Raw genomic sequence first — 25,807 nt, forward strand, 5'->3', positions numbered from 1 at the left:
CATTCTTTAATCTATTGGGTCTGATTGAGCTGTACTCAAAAGAGTTTAACTCTTTGTTGGGCCTAAGAAGGATCGTTGTTATCCTGTTGAATGGTGTCTGACATGGATAGCCCCTCAAATTTTGTTATGAATGGCAAAATATATTTGAGAGAAAATATATTGTGATGCCCAAATGGTATAAGAGCATTACATGACAAAACTCTCAAAAAGCCTTTTCCTCTAAAAGTAAGAGCAATGTGATTTAAAAATTAGTTCTCAGGAAATAAACAACTTTTCATTAATCTCTCAATTTTCAGGAATAGATGTTGCATCCTCATTTTCCATCATTCCAGTTCAATTTGAGGATTTACGGCACAATGAAACTTGAGTTTCATAAACATTTCCCCTGCAAACATCCATGCTTTTATTTTTTTTACTGGTATTTATTTCCATTTTAGTTAAAAAAAATGTACACAGATAAAAACAACTATGAAAAAATTATGGAGATTCAAACTGAAATATTTGCTTTTAATTTCAACATTGATTACTTTAGTGTTGCTGTATAACTGGGCAAAGGCTTCTAACAAGGTATACAATACTTAGTATTTTGTTTATCCCAAAAGTATTTGTAATATAGTTGGGCTAGAGCCTTTTGTATTTCTTTCTGTATGTCCCAAATATTTTAGGGCAGCTTTGAGAACGGTCTCATAAATACCTGGGGTGTTGTTTTTACTTTTTATAAACTTTGATTTTTAGGGTCTGGGGAGCTTGGGTTTTTTCACTATTACTATGTCTGCACCTTTGAATAGAAAAATATTAAAGTTGGGACTGTGTTGTGCACTTTCTACTATTTTTAAAGAGTTTTTTGTTTCTGTTTTTTGTTTTGTTGGCAAAACCGTCCATGTTTTGCTTTCTTATCACAGAGGCCAATTTGCTTAAACAGAGGCTGTCAGTTTATTTAACAATGTCTTAAATTTCATTTACACAAAAGTTGCTTATAATCAATCAATTTGTATACCAAAGTCTGCCTCAATATAATTTGCAGCGGAGACAAAAAGGCTGTAACTCTTGATAGAATAATTCGAAATAGATAGCAGTTCTGTGCTTGTTAAAAAGATAATTTGGTGTAGAATTATTATCATAAAAGAAAAAATTCAAAAAATGGAAAAACGAAGGATGAAAAACGAAGAAGAAGAAAATCAACTTCTTGTAGAATAACGCTATGATCTTCATGTTTATATCAGAAATTCTTTAATCTTAGAACATCATAAAATGCGAAAAAAAATCAAAAAAATATTCATTCAGTCAAATAATACAGTTTAAAACTCTACCCTGATTGACTTAAGAAAGGGCTCTTTTTGATATTTTTTGATTGTTTTTGAAGTCAATCAGTGATAAAATTTGGACTATCTTTCGATGGAATAAATTTCTTTGAAAATTTTTTTCATATTAATGATGTTCTAAGATAATTATAACACAATTATTAGTTGATTTTCTTCTTCTTCATTTTTATAATCTTCACTTTCCGATCTTTTTTGAGATTTTTCTTTATGATAATATTCCACTCCTTTTTATCTTTTCAACAAGCACAAAACTGCTAACTAATTCGAATTTTGTCAAAAGTGATAGCCTTTTATGTCTCTTCAAATTATATTGAGACAGACTTTATTTTGATGGGAATGAACTTACAAATTGAAAATTTACGTAGCTCTAGAAATAATTTATCTTTAGATAATCGTCAATGTGGACCTTCGTCTGAATTTTATGGATCTTCCTGAAACAAGGGATAGACATTACAAGATTTGGAATAGTCTATACTCAGTTTTTGATGGAAAAGAGGAATCTGGTTCAACCAATATCAATGCTGGAATTGCTACACAAACATCTTTGAATCATCTCCACAATTTAATCACACTTGTTGATGCATGGAATGGCCCGATCTCAGTAGGTATTGTTTATCAATCTTTTTCTCTGTTTCTCAAGTTATATAAGAAGAGGCATCTTTGATTTGAAACTTTCTCTAATAATTGTTTTTCTATTTCATTGCAGGAGTGTTCACGCCCGGTCGTTTGTTACCTGATACTTTACAACACATCAAACAGCTGATTTTATGTCACCCAAAGATCTCACAATATGTAACATTTAACCTGCTGCTTCCCTTGTCTCACCCTCCTGAGGACCCAATATTGATGTTTTCTATCACTGCAGTTGATAAATGTAATAATTTACATTTGGATGCAAGACCTTTGAAACAAACTGAAGATAATTATGATAATTCTAAGGTAGTTTTTGAAAACATTCAAACATTATTTATATAGAGAGAAAGCATTTGAAATATTTTCCTTGATAAATCTTACAAGTGATAACCATTAAGAATAATATTGTCTATATTTAAAAATTTTCAAAAAGTTTCAAATACTTTGTAGTCTACAAACTGCTGGCTCGATTTTTAGTAAGAATGAATCAAACGAACTAAATTGCACAAATCAAATAAGTTCCTTTTTCCATGCTTGCAGATTGTATATCCTGTCAATGCTTTGCGTAACATTGCTGTGAAAAACCTTCAAACATCTCATGTTTTCATGATTGATATTGATATGCTGCCAAGTAAAGGATTACGTCATTATTTGAAAACAACAAACCTTTTATACCATGATGAAATGCAAGGTACAGGCCATTAATCAAGTTGACCAAGTAGATGATGCCTATCCTGTGTTTGTCTATTTTGAAAGCCCATAACATACCATGTTATTGAGTTACATGTTTTTTTTTTATAAGCATTGCACTTATAAGCATATCTAGGCTTGGATATGGGAAAAATTAAGCATATGGCAAGCATTACTTGAGCTTACGAAAAATGTTTTTTCCCTGATTTTGGCTCTTTTTTGGCTGGAATTTTACGGATTTTCAGTATTTCCCTAAATTTATGCTTTGGATTTAAGCATCCCCAAGCATTTTTCAGCCTTATTAAGCTTTCGACCTAAGCATCTCTGAGCCTGTTTTCGGATTTTTGTATGCTTATAAAAAAGAACATGTAACCAACTGAAAAAGTAAACCCAATTATAATTTTGGATTGTAAGTAATTTTCCTGCAAATTAAAATATTTATTAGATTGAAAAACAAATAGAAACCTGAGATCTCTGATTTATACTCCCTAACATCAACAGAAGTAATACACAAAATGAGCTCTTTTTGAATCTGTAGTTCCAATTAGTAAATTTCATCCATTTAGAGCATTCATATCATTGAAACGCTGTGTTTATGAATTTTGACCTTGAATTCTATTTACGATAAGTTTACCTCAAATTTTTACTGTCTCCCTTTTTATTCAGCGTTTGTGATTCCAGCTTTTGAAGTGAAAACAGAATCGAATATTCCAGACAATAAAGAGCAACTTCTTCAAAAATGGGAGAAAGAAGATGCAAGACCATTCTATTACACGGTCTGTTGGAAATGCCAGAAGAATACGAACTATAAACGATGGAGATTGTAAGCTCAAATTTTACTTTCACGCTTTTTTAGTTTTAACTTCTCATTATAAAGGTATAGAGTGATCAAATTCCAAGTTTTGTTTCAGCTCAGCTTTCTGTCTGCCAAGAGAAGCTGTTATTTTAGGTCGTTTAGACTTTTCTGGTCCCAGTCATCGAGCTTGAATGGCCAGACAAGAATCTTTATAATCTTTCTCGAGCAGGAAAAATTGAAGCTTTAAGGCCGGACTCCACTTTCGCGCAAAACGGGCGACAGTTTTTTTTTAACCTTTTTTGCCTGAAGAAAAATTTAAAAAAAAGTTGAAGGAAGTTCTACTTTTTCATCCGTTACGTCAATTTCTACCAATGGAATTGCTTCATTTTTCAACCGACCATTGACCTTACAAAAACATGAAAAAGTTTTCGCTCTTGTCGCGAGAAAGTGGAGACCAGCCTTCAAAGGGACATAACAGTACTTGCGAAATTTGTAAACAAACTGTATGCAGCGGATACAAAATCAAAACAAATGTCACATGCCAAAATAAAAAATCAAACCAAATATGGCTAATTTTGATTGTTCAATTGTTTTACAAGTTTGTTTTGGACAAGTGATTTTATTTTGTTCTTTTTAATGACAATTGGTTCGCGCAATGTTTACATTTTACTACTTTCATGTCCCTTTAAGCTTTGCGCCGCTTTTAGAATGGCGAATTGAACCGAGCGCTCTCTTCGTTTTCATATGTCGTTTAATTCGAAATAGATTTACTTTCAATCTGGCGTTTGATTTGATTTAGATGGGAAATAAGTGGCTTCATATAGCATACAAGAGTTTCAACTCTAGCCCTTTAAGGATTTGAACTCAATGGTCCTGGTCCACTTTTTTGACCAGACACAGTGATGATGAAATTAATACAATGTTTTCAAACAGTTGTCCCTTGAAAGTCAGTCAAAATGCTTATTAATTATTTTCCCAAGATTTTTATGGATGAAAGCCAAAATTATGATTTAGCCATCATGTCTCAACCAAGTTGGCGATCAAGCCTACATGCAATGTATAATCTTTATAAGCCCTCAATTCACTCTTTTTTTCAGATTAGATTCATCAACATTACTGTATAAAGTAGACTGGGTGGACCCTTGGGAACCATTTTATATTGCAAATCGAAAGTTTGTGCATTATGATGAGCGATTCCAACAGGTAAAATATTCCTCCACATACACCAATTTGTAAAATCTAAAGTTGCCTTTTGAAATACCTGCAATTTTCTTTTTTCATATCACTTTTCCTTCTTGTTTGATCTTTTTTAAATCATTTTTTTGTGTATTAAAACAGCTATGAAACAACAAAACTATATTCTCATGCAGCTTCTTCTCTCAAAGTTGATTGATTTTCTCAAAACAACTGAAAGCAATACAATAGAGAGATTATGTATCGAAGATATTCTACGGCTACGATTGCGAGGTTGCCCATGCGGGTCGTCACCAAAGGCGACATGTCGTTGTCTACTTTGCTTTGTACGGGAAAAACACCGTATAAGCAAAGTCAACGTAATGCCGTACGTCAAATATCGAACTTGCTTTCACCCGCCATTACTTGCCTTCCTTGCCATTACCCTCGCCACTTTAACCGTAGCCGTAGAGAATTCTAGATACATGATCTCGCTAATAGAAATTATCAACATTAATCAACATATCAATAATTTGTATGACATATTGCATAAAAAGTTCTTTCAAGCTGGCTTTGACTAGAATCTATAGACCAAAGAAATCATTAACACTGTTTAACGAAAAAGATGAAATCAAAGTACCACATGCGTACAGAAATTTTTTTTTTCCAGCATTAATATATTCAAGCTTAAGCTGAAAAGTAGCAATATTTAAAGTTGTTTTTGATACAAATCTATGCAACTGGTGGGCTGTAAATCAAGAAACTTTGAAAAGCTCGTATGTCGATGTAATTTCAATGTACAATACTCTGTTATTTTCTAGTATGGTTTCAATCGCATCAGTCAATTATGTGACTTGCACTTGAAAGGAGCTGACTTTTTTGTATTGCGGGATGCGTTCCTCATTCACATCGGATTTAAAGATCGGAATCGGTTTCACAGTCGCAAAGATGAAGAGAATGATCGTAACCGTATTCTTTATCGCGCTTTCAAGAAAGAAAAATTAGAAACTGCCGTCAATGGTCGAATCTGCTGAGTGGTATGAATTAATCTCTGAGATATTTATTTTTTCAAATATTTTCTATGTGTGATGTACTAGAGATTTTATACTAAAATCTCCTTTACACGCTCTGATTCAACACTACTAAAATAATTTAGTTTGGTGCTTGGTATTGCTTCCTTAATTTAGAAAAATAAACCAATTAACTTATACTTTTGAAAAAAGCACTGATCACCTTTTCCTTCTAAACCTTATGGTATTTCTCCACTTCTTCTATCGCTTTAACTAGGGGAGGGAAAATTCCAAAATTTGATTCAAATTAGTGGACAACATACAAAAGTTAATAAGAAAATGGAACCTTTGACAGGGCACCCTTTTTAAGGCCCCATCTTTGCAGGGCCCAAACCGCAAGCCCGTGCTCTCTCTCTGAAAAGTCTTAATACAAACTTCATCAAAATAAAAAAAATGATCTAGAGTACAATATTTTTCAACAAGCTGAATGGTGATGAAACACATAACCAAATTTAATACAGTGTACATAAAAATAGTTTTATAAGCTCTATAATTTCATAGTGTTCACTTTTTTGTAACATGATCAGCAAGTTGGTTTGAAATGACACATCTGATTCGAACGGTGTTAAGCAACCTGCTCGACTTTGGTGATGGTTTATCTCCTGAATATCAGACTTGCCAGGAGATGTCCTTTGGTTTCCTGCTAAATCTTTCTGTAAAGGAACTTAAGTGAATCCCACAAAAAGGGATGTCTTGCGTTTTGTTTGAAAACAAACAGCATACCACTTTCCAATAATATCTGCTTCTTTGACTGGGGGTTTGATGGTATTCCACACTTTTTGCATATCAGCAATCGCCTGCTCATCAGGGTCATTGTTTTCCTTGTCTTCCTCGTCTTCGTATGTTTTATCTTCCAGACATGTCTATATCTTCTTGTTCACTTTCATCACTATCATCTAAAGTTTTCTTTGATGAACAGGCCTTTGCTGGAAGGATCATCACCGGCTTCTGACCATCTACTTTGCAAGCTGCTTTGCTGCACAACGATCTCTAGCACGTTCTTACAAACTGGACATTGTTTGAGCCCAATAGCTAAACATTTTTCTTCAGAGCATGTGCACTTGTTCTTACACTTAAGGAAATTAGCTTTGTTTTTCTCCTTTTAATTTGCTTTGTCTTTCTTGACTTTCTCCACTTCTTTTTTCTTTTCTTTAATGACCTGGACTTGGCTTGCAACATCCTTGGCTTGCAACATCCTTGGCTCGCATCGATCCATAAACATTTGTCACCCGCACTGACTTTTTTTCGGTCGCTGGTTTAACTTTTTTTATACTCGACAAACTGAGTACCTCCTCTAAGGCAATGCTTTTTTCACCTAGATCTTTAATCAAATTTTGGGCCAGTTCGAATTTACTCTTCCAATACTCAGCCGAACCCCTTCTTTTATTGGGTGATACAATAGAGCCTGGGGATGATTCAGCAAGGGTTGGATTTGAGTTTGATAAACCAGCCTCCTCTAATAAGTTTTGCGCTCTTTCAAACCTGTCCTCCTGCATAAAATTGACATTTAATGAGGTTGTAGAGCTGCCAACGCGTTTTGAACACTTAACAAGTGTTTCACTAGTTGCCCATTTATGGAATTTTCCGGGAAAAACCACTTCAGCCATTCTTTAGAGAATCTTGCCCTCCATCTTTGTACAAAAAATCAGAAAAAAGTAATGACAGGATTTTGCAGAAGTCCAAAAAACCCTATTTTTAGGTAGTTTTTGGCCCAAATTTGCCCAAATAAATTTTTTCTCAAAAATCGGGCTCCGTCACGTTTTGGGCATTGCCATTTTGCATCATTGTGCAAAAAATCAGAAAAAACTAATGAGCCAATCCTGAGAAAAGCTGGTAACAGACGAACGAACGGATGAACGAACGGACATGGGTTAATTTAAAGGACCTCCGCCGGGAGTCTCACCAAAGAGAATATATTGTAGTACCGCGAAGCCCAGCTCATAGGGCTTGGGGTAATCAATATCGAAAGTGTAGTAGTAGCCAAACATGGCAATGATGGCGTCAATGATACCACCAGTGGAACATAGTGCACTACCGCGGTAGTGAAGTGAATACGATTGATCTTTGTGGATTATAATAATCTGGTCTATCCTAGACAAGGTTTGGAGATTTTGTTTCTTCTGAAAAAAAAGAAAGATAAAGTTTGTCAATAAAATGGTAAGAAGACTTGTGGTAACATGTCTCAAATCTAATGATATTCAACCTCAGCCAAAAATAATCCAATAATTGTTTATTGAAACTCTTCAGAAAATAATGATGAAATGCCAAGAGGCAAATTACGATCTAATACACGGTTTTCGAAAAAATTTCGCATGGGAAAAAATCAATCAAGTAGCGGGCGACAAGGGTGAAATGCCTTTTAAAACGTCGATAGAGTACGTCAAAATGCAAAAGTGTGCTAAAATTGCTGTCTTCCTTCCGCTTTTTACTTGATATTTTTTCGTGCAAATTTACATGGAATCAAAGCAAAAGCATTGCAAAAAAGTTTATTCCAGAAGCTTGTGGACACTTTACTTTTTTAAACTTTTCTCAGTACTTTTTTTAACCCCTCATATGAAAAATCTGAGCACCACAGTATCAATTCGATATTTTTGGCCGAGCCGAAAAAGTCTTCATTTTTTCCTCTTATTTTCATCTTCATTCATCAATTTTCAAAAAATATTAATCAATTAAAAAACTATGACAAAAATTATCTTTCTAACGGTGTATAACTTTTTAATGTAGTATAAATGGGTGCTGAGAAAAGTTTAAAAAAAGAAAAATGATCCCTGGCACCACATGAAAAACACTGGGCCCTCCCTTTAGCCCCCCGAAAACATTGTAAATATCCTCATTGCAAACATCCTACCTAGCCAAAGGATTATTAGCTAAAAACATCCTAAAGGCTTGGTCATAACTGTACCAAGCCTTAAAATTATAATTAGATGCAAATTGAGCAATATAAATTTGATATTTTGCCAACTGGCTCACAAGATGTGATCTAAAAATAATAAAAGCCTGAAAAAATAGTGACCAAGCAAGAAACCAGGGATGAAATTCTGTGACTTTGTTTTTATTTGAACGCTTGCCATTTTGGATAAGGATTCTTGGGGAAGTTGCAGAAGGATCGGAGTCATCCAGCGAAATAGCATAGGAATCCATTGTTTCTAAAGGAACATTATTCGGAAGTAAAAGATCAAAATTAATAAACTCACCCTTCCTGATCCTTTCCAGTACAGCCGAAGGTATTGCTGGCAAATTGTCTGAGGAAGGAGGGGTAGGTGGTTGTGGTTGCGCTGGTAAAACAGGATTTTAAATGAGATTGGAGGACGTCAAACTTGGCGAAATGCTGCCAGAAGTAAAGAGGTTGGCCACAGCTGCCTCAACTTGTTCCCGAATCATGTTGGCCAAAGATGATGAATTAGGTGCGGCTACATGAGAGACAACTGGTGCAGTCATCTGACTAACAGAAGTAGGTTGAGATGTTGATGAGGCAGTTGTGGCCGTTTTAGATGAACTTGATTCGTTGGTGGCGGGTGCACTTGAAGCCGTGCTCGAAAGCGACGACTGAAAATGTTCGAAAAGGGCAGAAGCAAGCTGCTCATGAGTTCCAGTGGCCTGGATATTATTAGCATTGGTGTACAAAACCAAAGCCTCCCTGGTAAATGTTTTCCACTGTTCAAGGGAACGTTGTTGTGGGTCAGTTGCAACGATAATGGCAGGATCATCAGTTACGACAGGACTGTTGTTTCTTTGTCGATCAACTGTATCGGTGGCTTTTCTCTTGACACAAGAGATGAAATCAAATGATAACCAAACAGTTGAAAGTAAAAGCCATTTAATTGTGAAGTTTATCATGATGAAAAGAAAAATATTCCAAGATATAAAATGATAACAATCTGGAAATTATGTCTGAACAGCTCAGGTAACAGACAGTGAAAGAGGAAGTTCACAAAACCGCAAAGTAGAAATGTACCAATGGGGCGCTATTTCACACGAAAAGTAATATAGATAGAACTGGCGCTGCATAAAGGTTACGGGACCGAAATACAATAACACCGCTATCTCAATTAACCTGAGTTATGAATAACTCCATTATTTTCATACTTACATTTTTACAGTGTTTAATTCATTGTTTCCATTTTTCGCCCTATCGTTCAAAGACTTGCCAAGTCGAGAAAAATAGTTATCCTTTGCAGTTTCGATGTCCAATCTGCACCATCTATAGGATTTTCCCATTTTCTCAATCAGCGATATATTTTAGCAATGTCCAGAAGCATCTGCTTTATCTCAGGAGTCTCTGCGGAAATAAAAAATATGAGATCAATACAAGATGGGGAACAGCCAGGTAGAAGGCTCGTCAATCAGCTGATGTAACCCATATTGTGTTGTTAACTCACTATTGTCCTCTCCTTGAAAATTTGTGATATTACCAGTCGTTCTTTCACAAACATCGGTGTACATATTACCAACCCGATTACATGGTCGCTCTGGTCAAAAATCGATTTGATTACAAATTGAAAGTTACTAAGTTAACAAAAACCTATTCTTCTACAAACTTTGCCAAACCATCAATTTAGCCATTTAACTTTTTAAATGACGTTCAATTTACAATATGGCTGATTACGAGCATGTTACGAGACAACACTGTGTTTTATCATATCTTCATTGGATACAACAACTCGTCATTTTTTGACAGATGGACAAGAAGAATGAGCCAATGCTGAGAAAAGCTGGTAACAGATAAACGAAAGAACGAACGAACTGACGGACATGGGTTAATTATAGGATCTCCGAGGTAGGTCCAAAAAGAGGATTATAAAAGTGAGAAAAGATTACCTTCTGGGACTTTCGAAATCCAATTGCATGAATTCTGCCGACAAAAACCTTGTTTGAATTTTGTGCCCTAAAAACAAGTCATATTTTGTGCCAATTTCTCTCCCTCTACTCTCAACCAGATTACCCTTAGTCTGAATCACAGACCTCTACAAAACCGCAGGTAGAAGAAGCACGAATTCGTTAGAGGAGGCAAGTAGCATAGATTACCTTAAGTTGATTAATTTTCGCATACTTTTGCGAAACAGCCTGTTCTTACTCATTTTTTTCGTTCACATTTTCACAATAATAGCCACTTCAAAATTTCGATTTTAATAACTTCTGCAAAACTAGTCAAAATAATTTATCCACTACAGCCCATGACAGATTAAAAAAATCGAAAAAATCGAAAGTGTAGTATATATTGTGTTTGGCATCTTGGATTACGAGCGGAGGGCATTTCACGCATTCGTTTGCGATTGGGTTCATCTTCCTCATTTATTTGCTGTTTTAGTTGTTTTAGTGTTGCTTGTTTGTGAAATGTCCATGTCTGTGTCTGCTATTGTTGGACTTTTTTCGTTCTGACGTTGTTCTGTTATTTCATAATGGTCATCTGGAGAAGCATACGTTATTCGCAGATTCGATTTTTCGCATCCGTCGTGCGGTTTTTCTGGGGTGGAACAGTTAGGGAAATCCCTCAATTGCGGTATATCGTTTTTAGAATTTTCATCGGAAAATCATTTTATCGCAATTGCGGTATCTATTTTCCTTCTTACAAACCCTCTGGGATAATCAAATCAACCATTCCTCACTGCCAAATATTGAGTTATTTTTTCCATCATCCACGTTATTCGCAGATTCGATTTTTCGCATCCGTCGTGCGGTTTTTCTGGGGTGGGACAGTCAGGGAAATCCCTCAATTGCGGTGTATCGGTTTTTAGAATTTTCATCGGAAAATCATTTTATCGCAATTGCGGTATCTATTTTCCTTCTTACAAACCCTCTGGGATAATCAAATCAACCATTCATCACTGCCAAATATTGAGTTATTTTTTCCATCCCCACTGAAAATTCTACCGGGTCTGTGAGAAGGGGTTGTAACATTTGCCAGTCATACTCAACCAAGTTGTGAACATTTTTAAAATATATTAACGTTTCCAACGCGCAACATTTTTCTATCTTCAGCCCGTCTGCGCGCAACGTTTTTTGATTAAAATGCAATTTTCACGATTAAAAAATAATAACAACTTTTTGAAAAATTAACTTCAGAAAAGAACCCTATTTTTGGAAAGCCCTACCTTTCCCCTTTCTAAATATGTTAACTGAGTACTTCAAACAATTTTGGACAGAAATTATAAGACAAAAGGTATATGAAAAATCAATGTCGCGAAAAAGTCATTTTTGGTGCAAAACTTCCAAAAATTATTGAGAACTGAAAAATTTATAAAAGCACTTACTTTTTTCTTTAGAAGGTTCCTTTATAGTTAGGTAATACAATTCCATACTTTTAAAAGCCAAACAAGTAGCCCGTTGGGCGTGAAGGCCCAGCAAAAGCGAAAAGTAGTAAAACCGTGTTAGGGGTCATCGTACAATGCTCTACAATGTTGCATAATCAAAAAAGAAAAATATAAAGACGGGGGTTAGCTGGGGCAACAATAAACGAGACGATGCGCATCACCTATATCAAATGCAACAACAGAGTATAACTTTTTGTTCAATAGTTTTTCTTTTATAAAATAACGTTTGGTTTTTGTAAAATAAAGTTTAGTTTTTCCTGTGCAAAGTATAAAGTTAGGTATAATGACTTCGTTTGCTAACTCAGCTTTTTTAAATTACAAGCTCTTTCGTATTGAATAGATACAAATGTGAAGCAATTTTGATAGAAAACAGAGAGAAATCCAAAATATTTGTTTATCTCAGCAAAAAAGAACAATAAGCGATATCTGGTCTGATACAAAATATGTGCTCAACATGAAACGGGAATACTTATGTTAGTATATAGTACATAACCTTTAAATATAACGGTTTTTTGTGTATATGGTTTTTCCAATGTAAAATAAAGTTTGGTTTTTCCTTAGCCTGTACCAAACCCTACTTCTTTATGTAGCTGACGATAGTAGTGTTTGTTACGTTTAGAGAGATTTTGTGTGAAGCGTGTTTTCAAAAAGACTCTAAGTGAAGTGCAAAATTCTTATTGTCATCTGCAAAAGAAAGCCAATTAATTTCTCTTGGGACATTAATTTACAAAAAAATTAACTATTTTAGCTTTTTATGACACATGCAATAAAAGGTCTAAAAGTTGATTTTCAAGTTAAAAATTGTTTTCAACAGAAAATGCATGTAATTAAGAAATAACATTTCATAAACAAAGAAAAAATTTCAAACACTCCATTGTCTCTAATAACCCCAGATCAAATACAGTTTGTTTTTCCTATGTAAAATCAACGGATTACAGGGTGTCCCTAATAAAAGTATCGAGTTTGAACATGCGATTGAGTAGAAAGTTTTAATTGTGTATTCACAAAATTGTATTTTAAGCTCTCCCTCTTTTTTCTTTGTCATTACGTAACAATAAAAACATACTCTGCCTGTTTACAAATGCAACGAAATTACGATCATGAGAAAAACGCAACAATTAAAACATGTTTGTAAAGAATCGTATGTAAAACTATGAAAATAATAAAAATGGAATGTATGGAACAATAAAAAAGTAAAACGAAGGAATTTGAATTTTTATCAATTTTGATTTTTAAAGACGTACATTTATGCAACAGGGGAATAGTAAAAGGGCTATTGATTAATTTATACGTTGTAACTACCTTTTGTAATGAGCCTATGTGATGGAGAACGTTCTTATATTTTAGCGATAACACACACAAACTTTTTTACTCAATCGCATGTTCGAACTCGATACTTTTATTAGGGACACCCTGTAGAATAGGTGGATTAACTTCTCTCGTTGCTCCCAAGAGAGATCCATTGTCTTCTCATTGTTACAAGAAAAATCTGTAAATGACTCTGCGCACTCCTCGTTTAGTTTTTTCATTGTTTTTATAAGAACAATTTTCCAATTTATACAGTTTCGAAAACGAATTTGTCCTATGATTCGATCAATTTTGATGATTTTGCAAATATTTTAAATCCTGCACTTAAGTTTTAGCATCAACAAACGCTAGACCAGTTTTAATGTAAATTTTTAATCTTTTGTCAATGGCAATCTTCAGATAAGTGAAAATTAACGTATGGTCTATAACTAAGAAACTATCGATGGGTCACGAATGGGTTGCATACTGGTGAAAGAAGACTGTATTTAGAATTAGGAAAATAAATTTCAAATTATTTGGCTAATTTCTGCATTGGATAGAAAGGGCTAAAAAAGTGCATTTTCTTATTTAAAATGTACCACGTGATACGTAATGACCAATGAAAATGTTGAAAGTAATGATTTTTTACAACTTTTTTACAACTTATCAAGTTTTAATTGCTAGCAAACTCGTAAAAAAGTTTGATAACCTAACGAGGAGTGTTTTCTATGAGTTCTTAATCCACCTATTCTAATCCGTTGGTAAAATAAAGTTTAGTTTTTCCTATGCAAAATAGAGTTTGTTTTTCCTATTATATATAAAATAAAGTTTGTTTTTCCAATGTAAAATAAAGTTTGGTTTTTAATTCAAATTTCTTTATTTAAATTTCGATACTAGTAGATAAATATTAAGTGAGCTGAATATGAAGAGTAAGTTAAGTAAGCTGAGTCGATTTCGTAAGCTGAGTAATCTGATAATGTCGCAAGTTTTGATTAGCCGAGTAATCTAGTAATTCCGAGTAATCTAGTTATTCCATGCAATCTAGTAATTCCGAGTAATCTAGTAATGCCGAGTAATCTAGTAATGCCGAGTAATCTAGTAATGTCGCGTAATCTGCGGTTGTTCCAGGTAATCTGGTGATGCCAAGTAATCTGAGGTAGGTTGGTTGAAGGGTTTAACCCTTCAGTAGGAGTTTAGTAACCCTTTGGTCTTGAAATCTGTAAAAAGAAATAAAAAAGGAATTTAGAAAGATGTATACTATTCATCATCATATCAATTGGAAATTAATTAGTCAAAGAAAATATTTACATGCAAAGTTATTCAAGAAAAATCACAAAAAGCCAGTCAAATTCATGGCACATGCTGATAAAAATAAATTTCATTTATGAGAAAGCTCTTGACTATTTACTTACTGGGAACTTTTTTCCAAGAAAACAGTTAAAATCTGAGCAGAATTACTGTATGAAAAGTTTTCCTGGCCTTTTTTTCTTATAAAAATAGAACACTTAAAGGGTACAGAGATGGTTTCTATTATGAACAGTTAACAATAGAAAAGACAAAGATGCAGTTTCCTAAAGAGTTCTTGTTCATCATCCAGCTTTGCTATTACATATTCCTGCTGCAAGCAATGAAAAATGATGTCAAGTTAGACCTATGCTTTTGATTCCCCCTCTATCTCAGTACTAACCTGAATAAATCAGTCATTAATGATGGGTAAGACAGAGATGACAACTGGTCAGGAGTTGTCCACGCAGTTGGTTTTCAAGCTGAAAATAAGAAAGATTAATTTAACATCAAAGAATTTGAAAATTTACCAATTTTATAACCATTTTGAAGCAGATGAAAGGTTGTTCTAATAATATTTCTGCTATGTTTATTCTATGTACCTTAAAGGGAACTAATTCACACGGTCTGTGAAAAAATCAGAAAAATTGCATTTTGCGGGAATTAGTTTTTGCGGTTAGTTCAATTCTAAAATTTTCACAGTTGATCCTGGTGTAACATAAAAATTACAATAATAATTTTTGAGAAAAACCGTGAAAATTAGTTCCAAAAGTTTTAAAAAAGACGCAATGAATTCCCAACATTTTGTAAGAAAAGGCAGTGCGCTGGCCAATGAAAAAAGAGTTTTTTTATCAAAGCTAATTCAAAACTGTACTTTTAAAGTTGCGAATTTGTGCGCAAAGGTGAAAGCAAGTGAAATTGTATGCTTTCAGTGAAGTTTGTGGACAAAATCAGAAAGAAATTGGCTAAAAAGATTTTCGTCACAATACTTGCTTTTTTATCGGCATGTAGTTGGAACTCCTCCCCCCCCTAATCGGCCAAATGCCGATAAAAAATTCAAAAATCTTTCGTCAAAGACCCCAAAGATGTAAAAGAGAATAGACCTTTTTTCAAAGAGGACGTAGTAAAACAATGATAAAGCCACGTGCATAATTACTGTATCATGCATATTGGAAGAAAAGGCAAGAGAAAAACCGGGCAATTACCGTGAGATTGGGTAACTTGCATCAGTGGAGGCTAACATGCATAGCCCTCAAATGAAAGACCTGACTGGTCATTAAAATACAAAGTTAAATCAAAACAAAAATGGTATAGAGTAGAGCTGCGAGAGTTGTATTTTAATGACCAGCCAGATCTTTCATTTGAGGGCTATGCATGTTAGCCTCCACTGATGCAAGTTACCCAATCTCACGGTAATGTCTACCCATGTCCTACCCCCATATCGCCCTGGAAATTTCTGGGGGTTGCCAGGGACGTGCGTTAATGATTGGTTTGATTGGCTGTCAATTACGTTTGATTCGTTCGATTCATGGACAATGTAATGATGTTCGATTGCGTTTGATCAGACAAGGCCGCGACCACAGAATTCCCTCTATCAAGCACCGCCCTCTATTAAGCGTCGTCCCCTATTGCCTATACCATCTAAAGTTGGAAAAATTGTTTATTTTAGAGGTAGGTCGGCATTAGAAAGGGGTGGTCAGGATTAGACGTTTTGTGGCCTATTCTACTCGATCTGAAAAATGTTATTCCAAAAAAAATACATACCTCTTGTTTTACAAATGAGCAAGCAGCAAACAACACAGTAAAAGGATGAATAATCACGAAAAATAACGATTGTATATCAATAAATCTGTAAACAGCAACAATCAATGAAACAACAGCGTCTGAAAATGTCAGAGTTGGTCTGATATTTCAGGAGGAGAAAAAAACTTTGTCTCCACTTAATCCGCCATTTTGAGCTATAAAATGCAAAGAGCGCGAGATCTACAACAACAACAACTTAGATAGACTAGTAACTAATCGTTGTATTTCACTCTGCAGCTGCGCTTGCAACAGAGTCACTCCCTTCACTGAATACAATACACAATACGGATACTTGCTAGTCTACAATTTAGAAGGAGCGCGGTTTTTGTAAAAACGAAAACGAAAGTGGGACGGACAAACAGACAGTTGCTTTTGAAAGGCCCGTTCGCTAACGCTGGGCCAATAAATAAATAAAACACTTTTATAAACACATACTTTCAAAGCTAACTTCTGCCTCCTCAGTTTCACAAAATCACGCAACATAGCTTTGTCTACAATTTCGATTTTTGAGAAATGTTGCGTCATACCAAAACAAACCTCGATTGTTTCTTATCGGAAATCAGATTTTAATCGGTTTTACCGTATCTCTAACGGTTTGGGCGTAATCCGACCAAATATAAAGGTCATCTTCAAGACGTATCAGATACGTCTTTCGGGGTGGAAAGGTTAATACAATTTCAAACGATTCAAACTCAACTGGAATTCAAACATTGTATCAAAATCAAAGTACCCATATTATAACATTATATACAGGTACGAGCCAGGAAGTATCTTATCCATTTGGTGGACTAACTTTATTGGGGTTTTTCTTGTTCCTTATGGTAATAAGAATATTTTAAGCTTCTGGGCCACCTGGATTTCTCACCTGGGTATCCATAATGGCGGATTTTTGGTCATGTGACCCCCGTAGGCAAAACTGAAAATTCTTCCAACCCAAATATAGGCATATCATATATCAATCGATCAGAAATTTGATACTGATTAATTTTGAGATACAAAGTTGGGTCTGAAAACTTTCCTATCTCGAGATATAAATCACTTTCGTTTTCTCAGGTTTGGCTGCAGTTGTAGACGGGCTTTCATGGAGTGAGGCAATTCTTTTAGTCATATCTCAAGAAATATGCTTTTAAACATATCAAAACTTTATGTGCTCCTAGAAAAGGCATTAAAAATTGTTTGTGCAAATTTTCAAAAATTTTGCAGTAAAAATGTGTATTTTACAGACCAGAGTACAATTTCCTTACCGTCGAAAAAAGATCTTTTTCGATCCAAATTGGCCTTTTTGTCTGAAATGAATTAGTAAAATTATGCTTAATAAGGTTTAGAGCCACTCGATTCTTCATATTATACTCAGAGAGGTACGTGGGGAATATATAAGGGCTAAATGTGTCCGGTCAGCACTTTATAAGCATTTTATTTTTGGTAAGATTTGATCCAAAAAACGGTGAAACTTCCAAGCTATGAACTCAAAGATTTGACAAAGTCTCTCATTGTATCTCGACATTAAACAAAGCTGAACCTTATTCTTTAGTTTGACACATGCAAAGAATCAAGAATACATGTAAATCGCTGTGTGTATTTTATAGACCAGAATTAAGTGCTTCTAGGTATATTGCCCTAAAATGTTTAGACTTACCACGGAAAAACCCGAGCTGGAGAATCTTACTGAGTAAAATCCGTCAAGATCCTCTAATTCCTATATCTTTATTATTCATGCATGTAACGAGAAATCTGTGTAGCCTGTCTTCGAGACTTTGAGAAGTGCTTAGGACTTCCAGAACTGCGTAGCTACATAAGCATAAAATTTTGATGAAATTAGTCTGGCTTTGAGACCACTAAGCCTGGATAGCTTTGTATGCGCCAGACGTCAGACTTTAAATTACTTTCCTAAAAAAGAACAAAGCCCCAAAGTTTTTATTTCTTGCAAGCTTGTCTAGACACTAGCACAGATTTGTCGCACAGTCGCTGAACGGCCTGTAGAGTTTCTGTCCACCCTACGACCATATCACATGGTATGGGTTGGTCCTAGCAAAGTAGCATTTACTTTTCATTAAGTGAAACACAGCACCGAGTTGGAGTTAGTCCTGATCTCCTAGACGACGGTCAATACTTGGTACACTACTGCGCCTTCACATGGGATAAATCATAACTGGACGTCTATCTTCCATTGTGTCTTCGAAGCGAGCTTCGTTGCCGCATGTATTTTAAAATTGGTATAAAAATCCGTTGATATTCCGTCACAATGCTATTTCTTTGAAATACTTAGGTAAAATGATTGATAGATAGCTTGAAAGTTTGAAAATCTATATATTACTATGCTAAAACGTGTGTGTTTACAACGTTTTATAAAAAGTTTTGGAAAATCTAACAAGGCTCTACAATGCCTCCTCTTCATGGCGTTGAACTTTTTTCTCCTTTCTTTTATAAAATCAAAATCTTATCATCAATCAGCAGCTATCTTTATTCTTCCGTTGGTTTTTTTAGATGTATAGTGATTTGTTGGATTGGGACACGCAGCGTGCGACGCTGCACATACGGCTAGTTACTCTTAAGTCACAAAATAATTATTTTCAAATTTTTTTATACGCTGAAATGGAGAATTTCAACTGCGTGTATACTTTTGAATCACTTTTGTCATTCCAATTAGTTTTTTTATTGACTTGAAAAAAAAAGTATGCCAAAGTTGCGAGCCTGTGTCATAAGAATATCATAATTTGAATCCTATACTCTCAATCCTATATACTTTAAGGGCAGAAAGTTTCGCGGGCAGAAAGTTTCGCGAGACCGAAAAGTCGCGAAATTTCGCGGATTTAAGTTTCACGATTTTTACTTTTTGAAGAAAATTTACGGAAGAAACTTTCGCGGTGAATGTTCAATTTTATTAGCAATAACTTTCGCGAATGACTAGGGAAAGTGAATAAAATATTATTTCAAATCTCATTTCGTGATGACGTTACCGCTATCCACCACCCCATTCGAGAAAAAGAAAAGGAAGAAAAGTCGAATGAAGAAGCTAGAAATGGAAGCAGAGATATTCGTGAAATGTCCTCAGGTGGTAAAAAGAAGGCAAAAGAGCAAGGGAATTGTATCACTATCGAGTAAATCATTATAGAAAATACAAAAAATAAGCTATCGAAGCATTTTTAAAAATCCTGTCCTTTATTAACTGTCTTGAGAATCTACATCCCCTTATAGCTAGGACGAAATTATTCTTACCCTCTCCCGGCCTTTCCCCGAGTCCTCGTTTTATTTAGATTTTTCGGCTTTTAAAACTTGGAAAAAACTTTCGCGAATTTTAGGAGAAGTTTCATTTTTCGCGAAATTAACTTATAACGCGAATTTCTTGTTTAATTTCTTACCTGGCAGAAACTGCCAAAAACGCGAAAAACGCGAAAGTTTCTACCCGCGAAAGTTTCTGCCCTTAAAGTAATCGATATTATTTCATCGGAGTTTTGAAAAATGACGATGATTTCGCATCTGTTATCTTTGTTATGATATAGATAAAAGACTGGAGAAGAGTAGAACAACAGAGACTTTTGTCGAAGTTTTGACGTTGTTAGCAAGGTATTCCCAAGGTAGATCATCGAAACCTATTGTTTCATTTTATGTTTTAACGAGGCGGCAAACGAAGCTAGCAGTGCTTTCGAAGGAGAAGGATGTCCAGTCGTTTGTTCATGTTCTGACAAAGCCACAGAGACCAGATGATTCTAAAGATTTAAAATCTCATGAGGGGAAAGGAAAATGGGATCACCATCAGCAAGCTATTTCCGAAACAAATAAGAATTTTAAAATCAAGATTTCTTAATATTATACTTAGATTTTTGTAAGAAAACGGGGATATTTTGGACATGTAGCTTAAAGCATTATTTTATATGGCAATAACTTCTTTAAAGCGCTTTTAGTTAAAATTCCTACAGTCTGGCTTCTTCAACCAGCTGAAGGCGTTGTGTTGCATTCTTGTAGTTAAAGCGGATATACAATGATGCATTGGACCATTATACACCTCTTATAATTGTAACAGTAACCAGAATAGCCCCAAGCAGGTTCACAAATATGGCTCAATCACTAGGCTTCCTACAATGGCCTAGGATTATCGCTTCTCGAAGCCATATTATGCCGTTTTTTGGCCCTACAGACAACACAGATTCTAAGCCCTCTAAATCTCGTTTCATGCATGAACAATAAAGATAAAGGAATTGGTAAATTTTGACGGATTAACTCAGTAAATTCTCAAATTCGGGTATTTCTGTAGTAATCCAAAGCGTTTTAGAACAAGACAAGCTCCTAGAAGCACTTAAATCTGGTCCGTAAAATACACACTGTAACGATTTACATTATTCATAATTCTTTGCATTAGTCAATTTAAAGAACAGATGGTTCTCGTTAAATGTTAAGATGCAATGAGAGAATTTTTCATTAATTATTTGGAAATTTCACAGTTTTCGGGATCATGTCTTACCGTAAATCATACTTATAAAGTGCTGACCGGACACATTTAGCCCTTACTTGTTGTTAAGTACCCCTCTGAGTGAGATTACGAAGTAGTGATTGGTTCTAAACCCTATTGGGAAACATTTCGCTCATTCATTTCAGACAAAAAGGCCAATTTGAAGAGAAAAAGATTTTTTTTTCTACGGTAAGGAAATTGTACTCTGGTCTGTAAAATACACATTTATACTGCAAAATTTTTGAAAATTTGCACAAACAATTTTTAATGCCTTTTCTAGGAGCACATAAAGCTTTGATATGTTTAAAAGCATATCTCTTGAGATATGACTAAAAGAATTGCCTCACTCCATGAAAGCCCGTCTACAACTGCAGCCAAACCTGAGAAAACGAAAGTGATTTATATCTCGAGATAGGAAAGTTTTCAGACCCAACTTTGTATCTCAAAATTAATCAGTATCAAATTTCTGATCGATTGATATATGATATGCCTATATTTGGGTTGGAAGAATTTTCAGTTTTGCCTACGGGGGTCACATGACCAAAAATCCGCCATTATGGATACCCAGGTGAGAAATCCAGGTGGCCCAGAAGCTTAAAATATTCTTATTACCATAAGGAACAAGAAAAACCCCAAGAAAGTTAGTCCACCAAATGGATAAGATACTTCCTGGCTCGTACCTGTATATTAACAATAACAAGAAATTTCAACTGTTGAACTACTTTTTCTTACTCAGCTTCGTTTTCTTTTTGTGGGGGGGGGACGCTGGTGGTGATCTAGGTGTATGCATCGGGCATGTCCAAGTTACACTCTTAACTGCCGTTGGCATAGTGATACCGGTGCATTTCATGTGGCCACACTTCCCAATTGGGATATTGGCATCCGATGCATTTCGAATTCCAATCTTGATCTCGCTTAGAGTTTTCAACGATACCACATAGGTGATTATTTATTGTATGGAAAGTTTTACCCGACTGACTAATAACTGATTAAAAAGCAATAAACTAGGGTAAAAAGGCAAAAAAGAAACCCCCATTTAATTTTAGACAATATATCAACCAGATATCAACCAGACTTATTTTTCATTTAACAAAATTATGTTCAGATCATAAAATATAACATTTCTAGTAACAAAGTCTTGTCTTGTTTGGGTGTTTGCACTGAAAAAGCTTTTTGATTTCATCCAAGTCTTTGACCTTATAGGTAAATACATATTTACAGTCCAAAACAGCACCACCACCATTTTTATCATGAGGATAGACTGGGAATCCAGTCGTTTATAACGTTTTTGTTGAAAGTGGGAAATTTTTATGTCGGGATATGGTTAAAATAAACGACTGGGCTAAGGTGGTTTCCGTAGCTTACGGGAGTTCCAGCAGGGCCCGCAGATTTCTGCGGGGTGAGAAAACAATCATATACAACAAAATATATAAACAAATAAAAATTTCAACCAATGAGAATTTCTAAGTGAAAGAAAAAAAAAACAAACCAAAACAAACCAACAAGACCCCCTGAAAATGTTATCCAAAAACATGAAAAAAGAGAATTTTTATGAAAAGTTTGTTGTGCACAAAATATTCTAGACGACTATATTGATGCTCCTGTCAAGTTTTCTACTTCATATTTTTTACTGAGTTAAGTCGTCTAGCATGCTAGACTATCATGAGGACGACCTTGCTCAAACTTTTCAGTTTCGCTTTTAGCCTTTGCGCATTGTTCAAATAGATACACCTGAAGTCTTTGCCTAGACTGTTTAACTTGAGCATACGAAAGGTGCGGCAGAGATTCGCCGGGACTCTACCGACGGTTTTTCGTTCTATTTTTGTCTTAACTAGGACAGCATAAGGGTCGTATCTGTTGTCGTTTTCCTTGTAAAAAAGCATTTCTTCAAAATCGTGAGGTCTGATTTTAAAGACGTAATACTTTCAGATTGTGTATTAACTAATAACATATTCACAATAGAAATTTCAATGGGATATTGTGTATTGGCCTTAATTTTATGGTTGACCATGACATTTGAAAATAAAGTATGACAATTGACAATTTTGATTTAACAACGTGTTAATCAAGTTTTTGAAAATAAATCTCTTTTGAAAATAGTTCAATTCATGTATGAAATAAGCTGTGAAAATTTTAGAAAAAAAGCTTAACTGAAACTGAAAATATTAAGCTTTAAAGATATTTTTCTCCTATATTTTGCAAAAAAATGACAGAATTTGTCGTTTTTGCTGATTCAGCGAAAAATTTTATATATAATAATGTTAATTTTTTGTTATAAACTATTAACTCAAGGTGATTAATTCCAAGATTTTTTGCTTTTTCTCATATTTAGAATTTTCGGTTTTGTCAATGCTGATTCTAGGGCTCCAAAATACTGGTTGACCTGCAAGATGGTATATCTTTTACCCAGCCTCTAAAGTCACAGATGTATTCGCATTTTCTGAACGGCATTAGGCGTAGAAAGTTTCCTATACCCCGTTTTCATAACTTATTTTCAATATCCAAGGAGCTAGAGTGAGTTTTATGCAATTTTTATGTAATTTTGGTGTTAAAATATTTCCTTTAGACGCAAATATGTTATTTTGAATCTGTCTCAAACCAGCAAAAACATGCTCATTTTTAAGTATAACCATCATTCTTTCAAAATAAACAAAAATCGTTTAATTCTGATAAATCTACAAGTCAGAATTTTTATTTTAATGAAAACCTCCGTTTTGGGGGCCGTCTCCGTTTTGGGGGCCATATACTGTAGATTATAATTCCCTTGAGGGTCCCCGAGAAACCAGAATGCATTGCATTTATCTAAACGCGATATCGTCTATTCTTTTTACAAAAAGAACCGCATAAGCCAAGCCTACTAACTCAACAACGCAGTGACTGGTCGGAATTGTCGTTAGTATTGTGTTCCCTCACTTCATAGAGAAATTAACGATACGTACGTTCTGTAATAAAAAATAATATGATTAATCTAACATTTAGATCTACGAAAGCAGTATAGGTTACAGTATAAGTTACACTTACCAACGCATTGTTCGATTGGGTGATTGTTCGATTGGGTGAGTGTTCACCCTTTTTTTCTTTCGTTGCTGAAAAATAAAACAAATCAAATTATTGTTTCCATAAATTCAGTTAGTTGGTTGATGTGCCCAGCCCTAAATTAAATTACTCACCGGCTAATTGAGCCTTAAGGCTCATTATTTCAGCTTCTTGTTCTTCTCTCGTTTCTTGCTCCTCCATCTTTGATTGGTCAGGCATTTTTTAGTTTTTGTTTATTAGTAGAGAAATATAGATGAGAAAGATTATATAAAAGATTTATTACAGCAAATTGTCCCTTGACTTATCCACCTAACAGGAAGACTAAGTTGCAGTGAAAGAGTTTTCACGAAAGTTAAATTCGGTTGAAAAATCGTGATTTTACGACATTTACTTTCACGGATTTGACGAAAAAATTCTTTTCGCAAGCATAAACTTCCACGAATCAAGACATAAAGCTCTGTCCCCGTATGTTTGTTGTCAGTACCATCTGATGTTCTGTTGAGGATGGTTTTATTTTTGTTATAATATGGTGATTGAATGATCCCAATAGTGGTGTCCATCTTATTTTTTGTAGTTGGTTCTGTCTCCATCTCGGTTAAACTTAGACGAATTTATTTTAGCACCCATTAATGCTATAAATTGTAAACCGTTGGAAAGATATTTGGACAATGATGTAATAGCTGCTCACATAATTTTGAAATATTTCCTGGGACTTCCATATTTTCCTGTCATCTTGGAGTATAAGTTAAACTTACCAACGCATTGTTCTATCGGGTGATTCACCTTTGTTTCTTTCAATGCTGAAAATAAAACAAATCAAATTATTTGAATGCAAATGTTTCCAATGAATTACATTTCCCTGGTAGAAAATCTTACCAAGATCTTTTAAAGAAACTTTACAAGAACTTTATAGGTTTCTTCTCAAGATCTCTCCAAAGAACCTTAAAGATCTTGACAAGATCTTGACACGATCGTTTAGGATCTTTTAGGATCTTTAAAGATTCTTGAAGGTTTAAGATCTTTCAAGAATCTTTCAAGAATCTCTTTCAAAAAATATACGCACCCAAAAGATAAATCTGCTAAATTTTCTCCATTCAACGAATAAAGAATTCACACGATTCTTAGACCTAAATATTAATTGTTCCAAAATTTAATAAAAAACCTTAAATTTTAGAACATATGCCTCGACTTTGACGATTAGAAGATCTCAAAACAGATACACATATGAGATTTTTTAACTTCAAATACATGTATACAATATGTCCTTGAAAACGGCCCTGGCCGAAACATGTTGGAAATTTCTAGCTTCTAATGGTATTTTTGTCTCGATCCTCCCTCCGATACAATATGTATGTATATCTTTTTCACAATGTATACATATATTATTCCATACATCAACTATCATGCACTATTTAGTTTAAAATATTTACAGGTTATGGTCTGAAAAAAAACTAAAACTAAATTTTATGCAGGTTGGAAGTCATTATCTGTTTCTCACCACTTAAACTAGCGTCCTTGTCAGTTTTTCTTTTTTTGATCGGTTGCCATCTGATTAACGGACTTCCGGCACCTTGACCACGTCTTTTCGTCGTTTTTCGATGGAAAAAATTGTTGAAGAAGACCTGGAACGAAACGACGAATCAAGTAGTGATTGTTTACATAAAAACTAATTCCAGAAATCTCTCTACTTCTCATCAATTCAACTTTTTCACTGTCCAGTTTTCTTTTTTTCGTCTTCCCTGGTTGTGGATTTATCAAGCCATTTAATAATTCTTCCTTTGTCCAAATTTCTTTAACCAGTGTGATGGCGTACTTCTATGCATTGGTAGGTCTTTGTATTTTTGATAAATCAGTGCCATTTGCTAATAACCTGAAAACAAAAGTAATATTTTGTCATTATCATATCCCCAAAGAAATCACACTAAACTACCAAGACTGGGTAGGTGTGCGTCGAC

At 34.6% G+C, this 25,807-nt stretch overlaps 2 protein-coding genes and 1 long non-coding RNA gene across 4 annotated transcripts in view; 1 reads left to right on the forward strand and 2 right to left on the reverse strand.

Moving 5' to 3' along the window:
- The window catches only part of LOC136823927 (uncharacterized), a 402,896-nt gene that overhangs the window by 22,619 nt on the left and 354,470 nt on the right, over nt 1-25,807 (reverse strand). The window lies entirely within an intron of this gene.
- On the forward strand, nt 447-7,528 carry LOC136823987 (beta-1,4-glucuronyltransferase 1-like). 2 transcript variants are annotated; one of them, XM_067080146.1, is made up of 7 exons: nt 447-567; nt 1,711-1,927; nt 2,029-2,261; nt 2,496-2,646; nt 3,312-3,468; nt 4,539-4,644; nt 5,436-7,528. In XM_067080146.1, exons 1-7 carry the CDS (start codon nt 469-471, stop codon nt 5,646-5,648), a joined length of 1,176 nt encoding a protein of 391 aa, XP_066936247.1. In that variant the 5' UTR covers nt 447-468; the 3' UTR covers nt 5,649-7,528. The 2 variants fall into 2 exon arrangements, with proteins under 2 accessions (XP_066936247.1, XP_066936248.1); XM_067080147.1 differs by lacking the exon at nt 447-567 and having other exon boundaries at nt 1,815-1,923.
- LOC136823989 (uncharacterized) lies at nt 14,050-16,775 on the reverse strand. The gene is made up of 3 exons (XR_010849084.1): nt 16,331-16,775; nt 14,970-15,048; nt 14,050-14,499 (listed from the first exon to the last, which is right to left on the reverse strand). It is a non-coding gene; the product is annotated as an uncharacterized lncRNA (long non-coding RNA).

The sequence above is a fragment of the Clytia hemisphaerica genome, unplaced genomic scaffold (genome assembly GCF_902728285.1).
Source record: "Clytia hemisphaerica strain Z4C2 unplaced genomic scaffold, Clytia hemisphaerica genome assembly, whole genome shotgun sequence".
Taxonomy (NCBI): Eukaryota; Metazoa; Cnidaria; class Hydrozoa; order Leptothecata; family Clytiidae; genus Clytia; species Clytia hemisphaerica.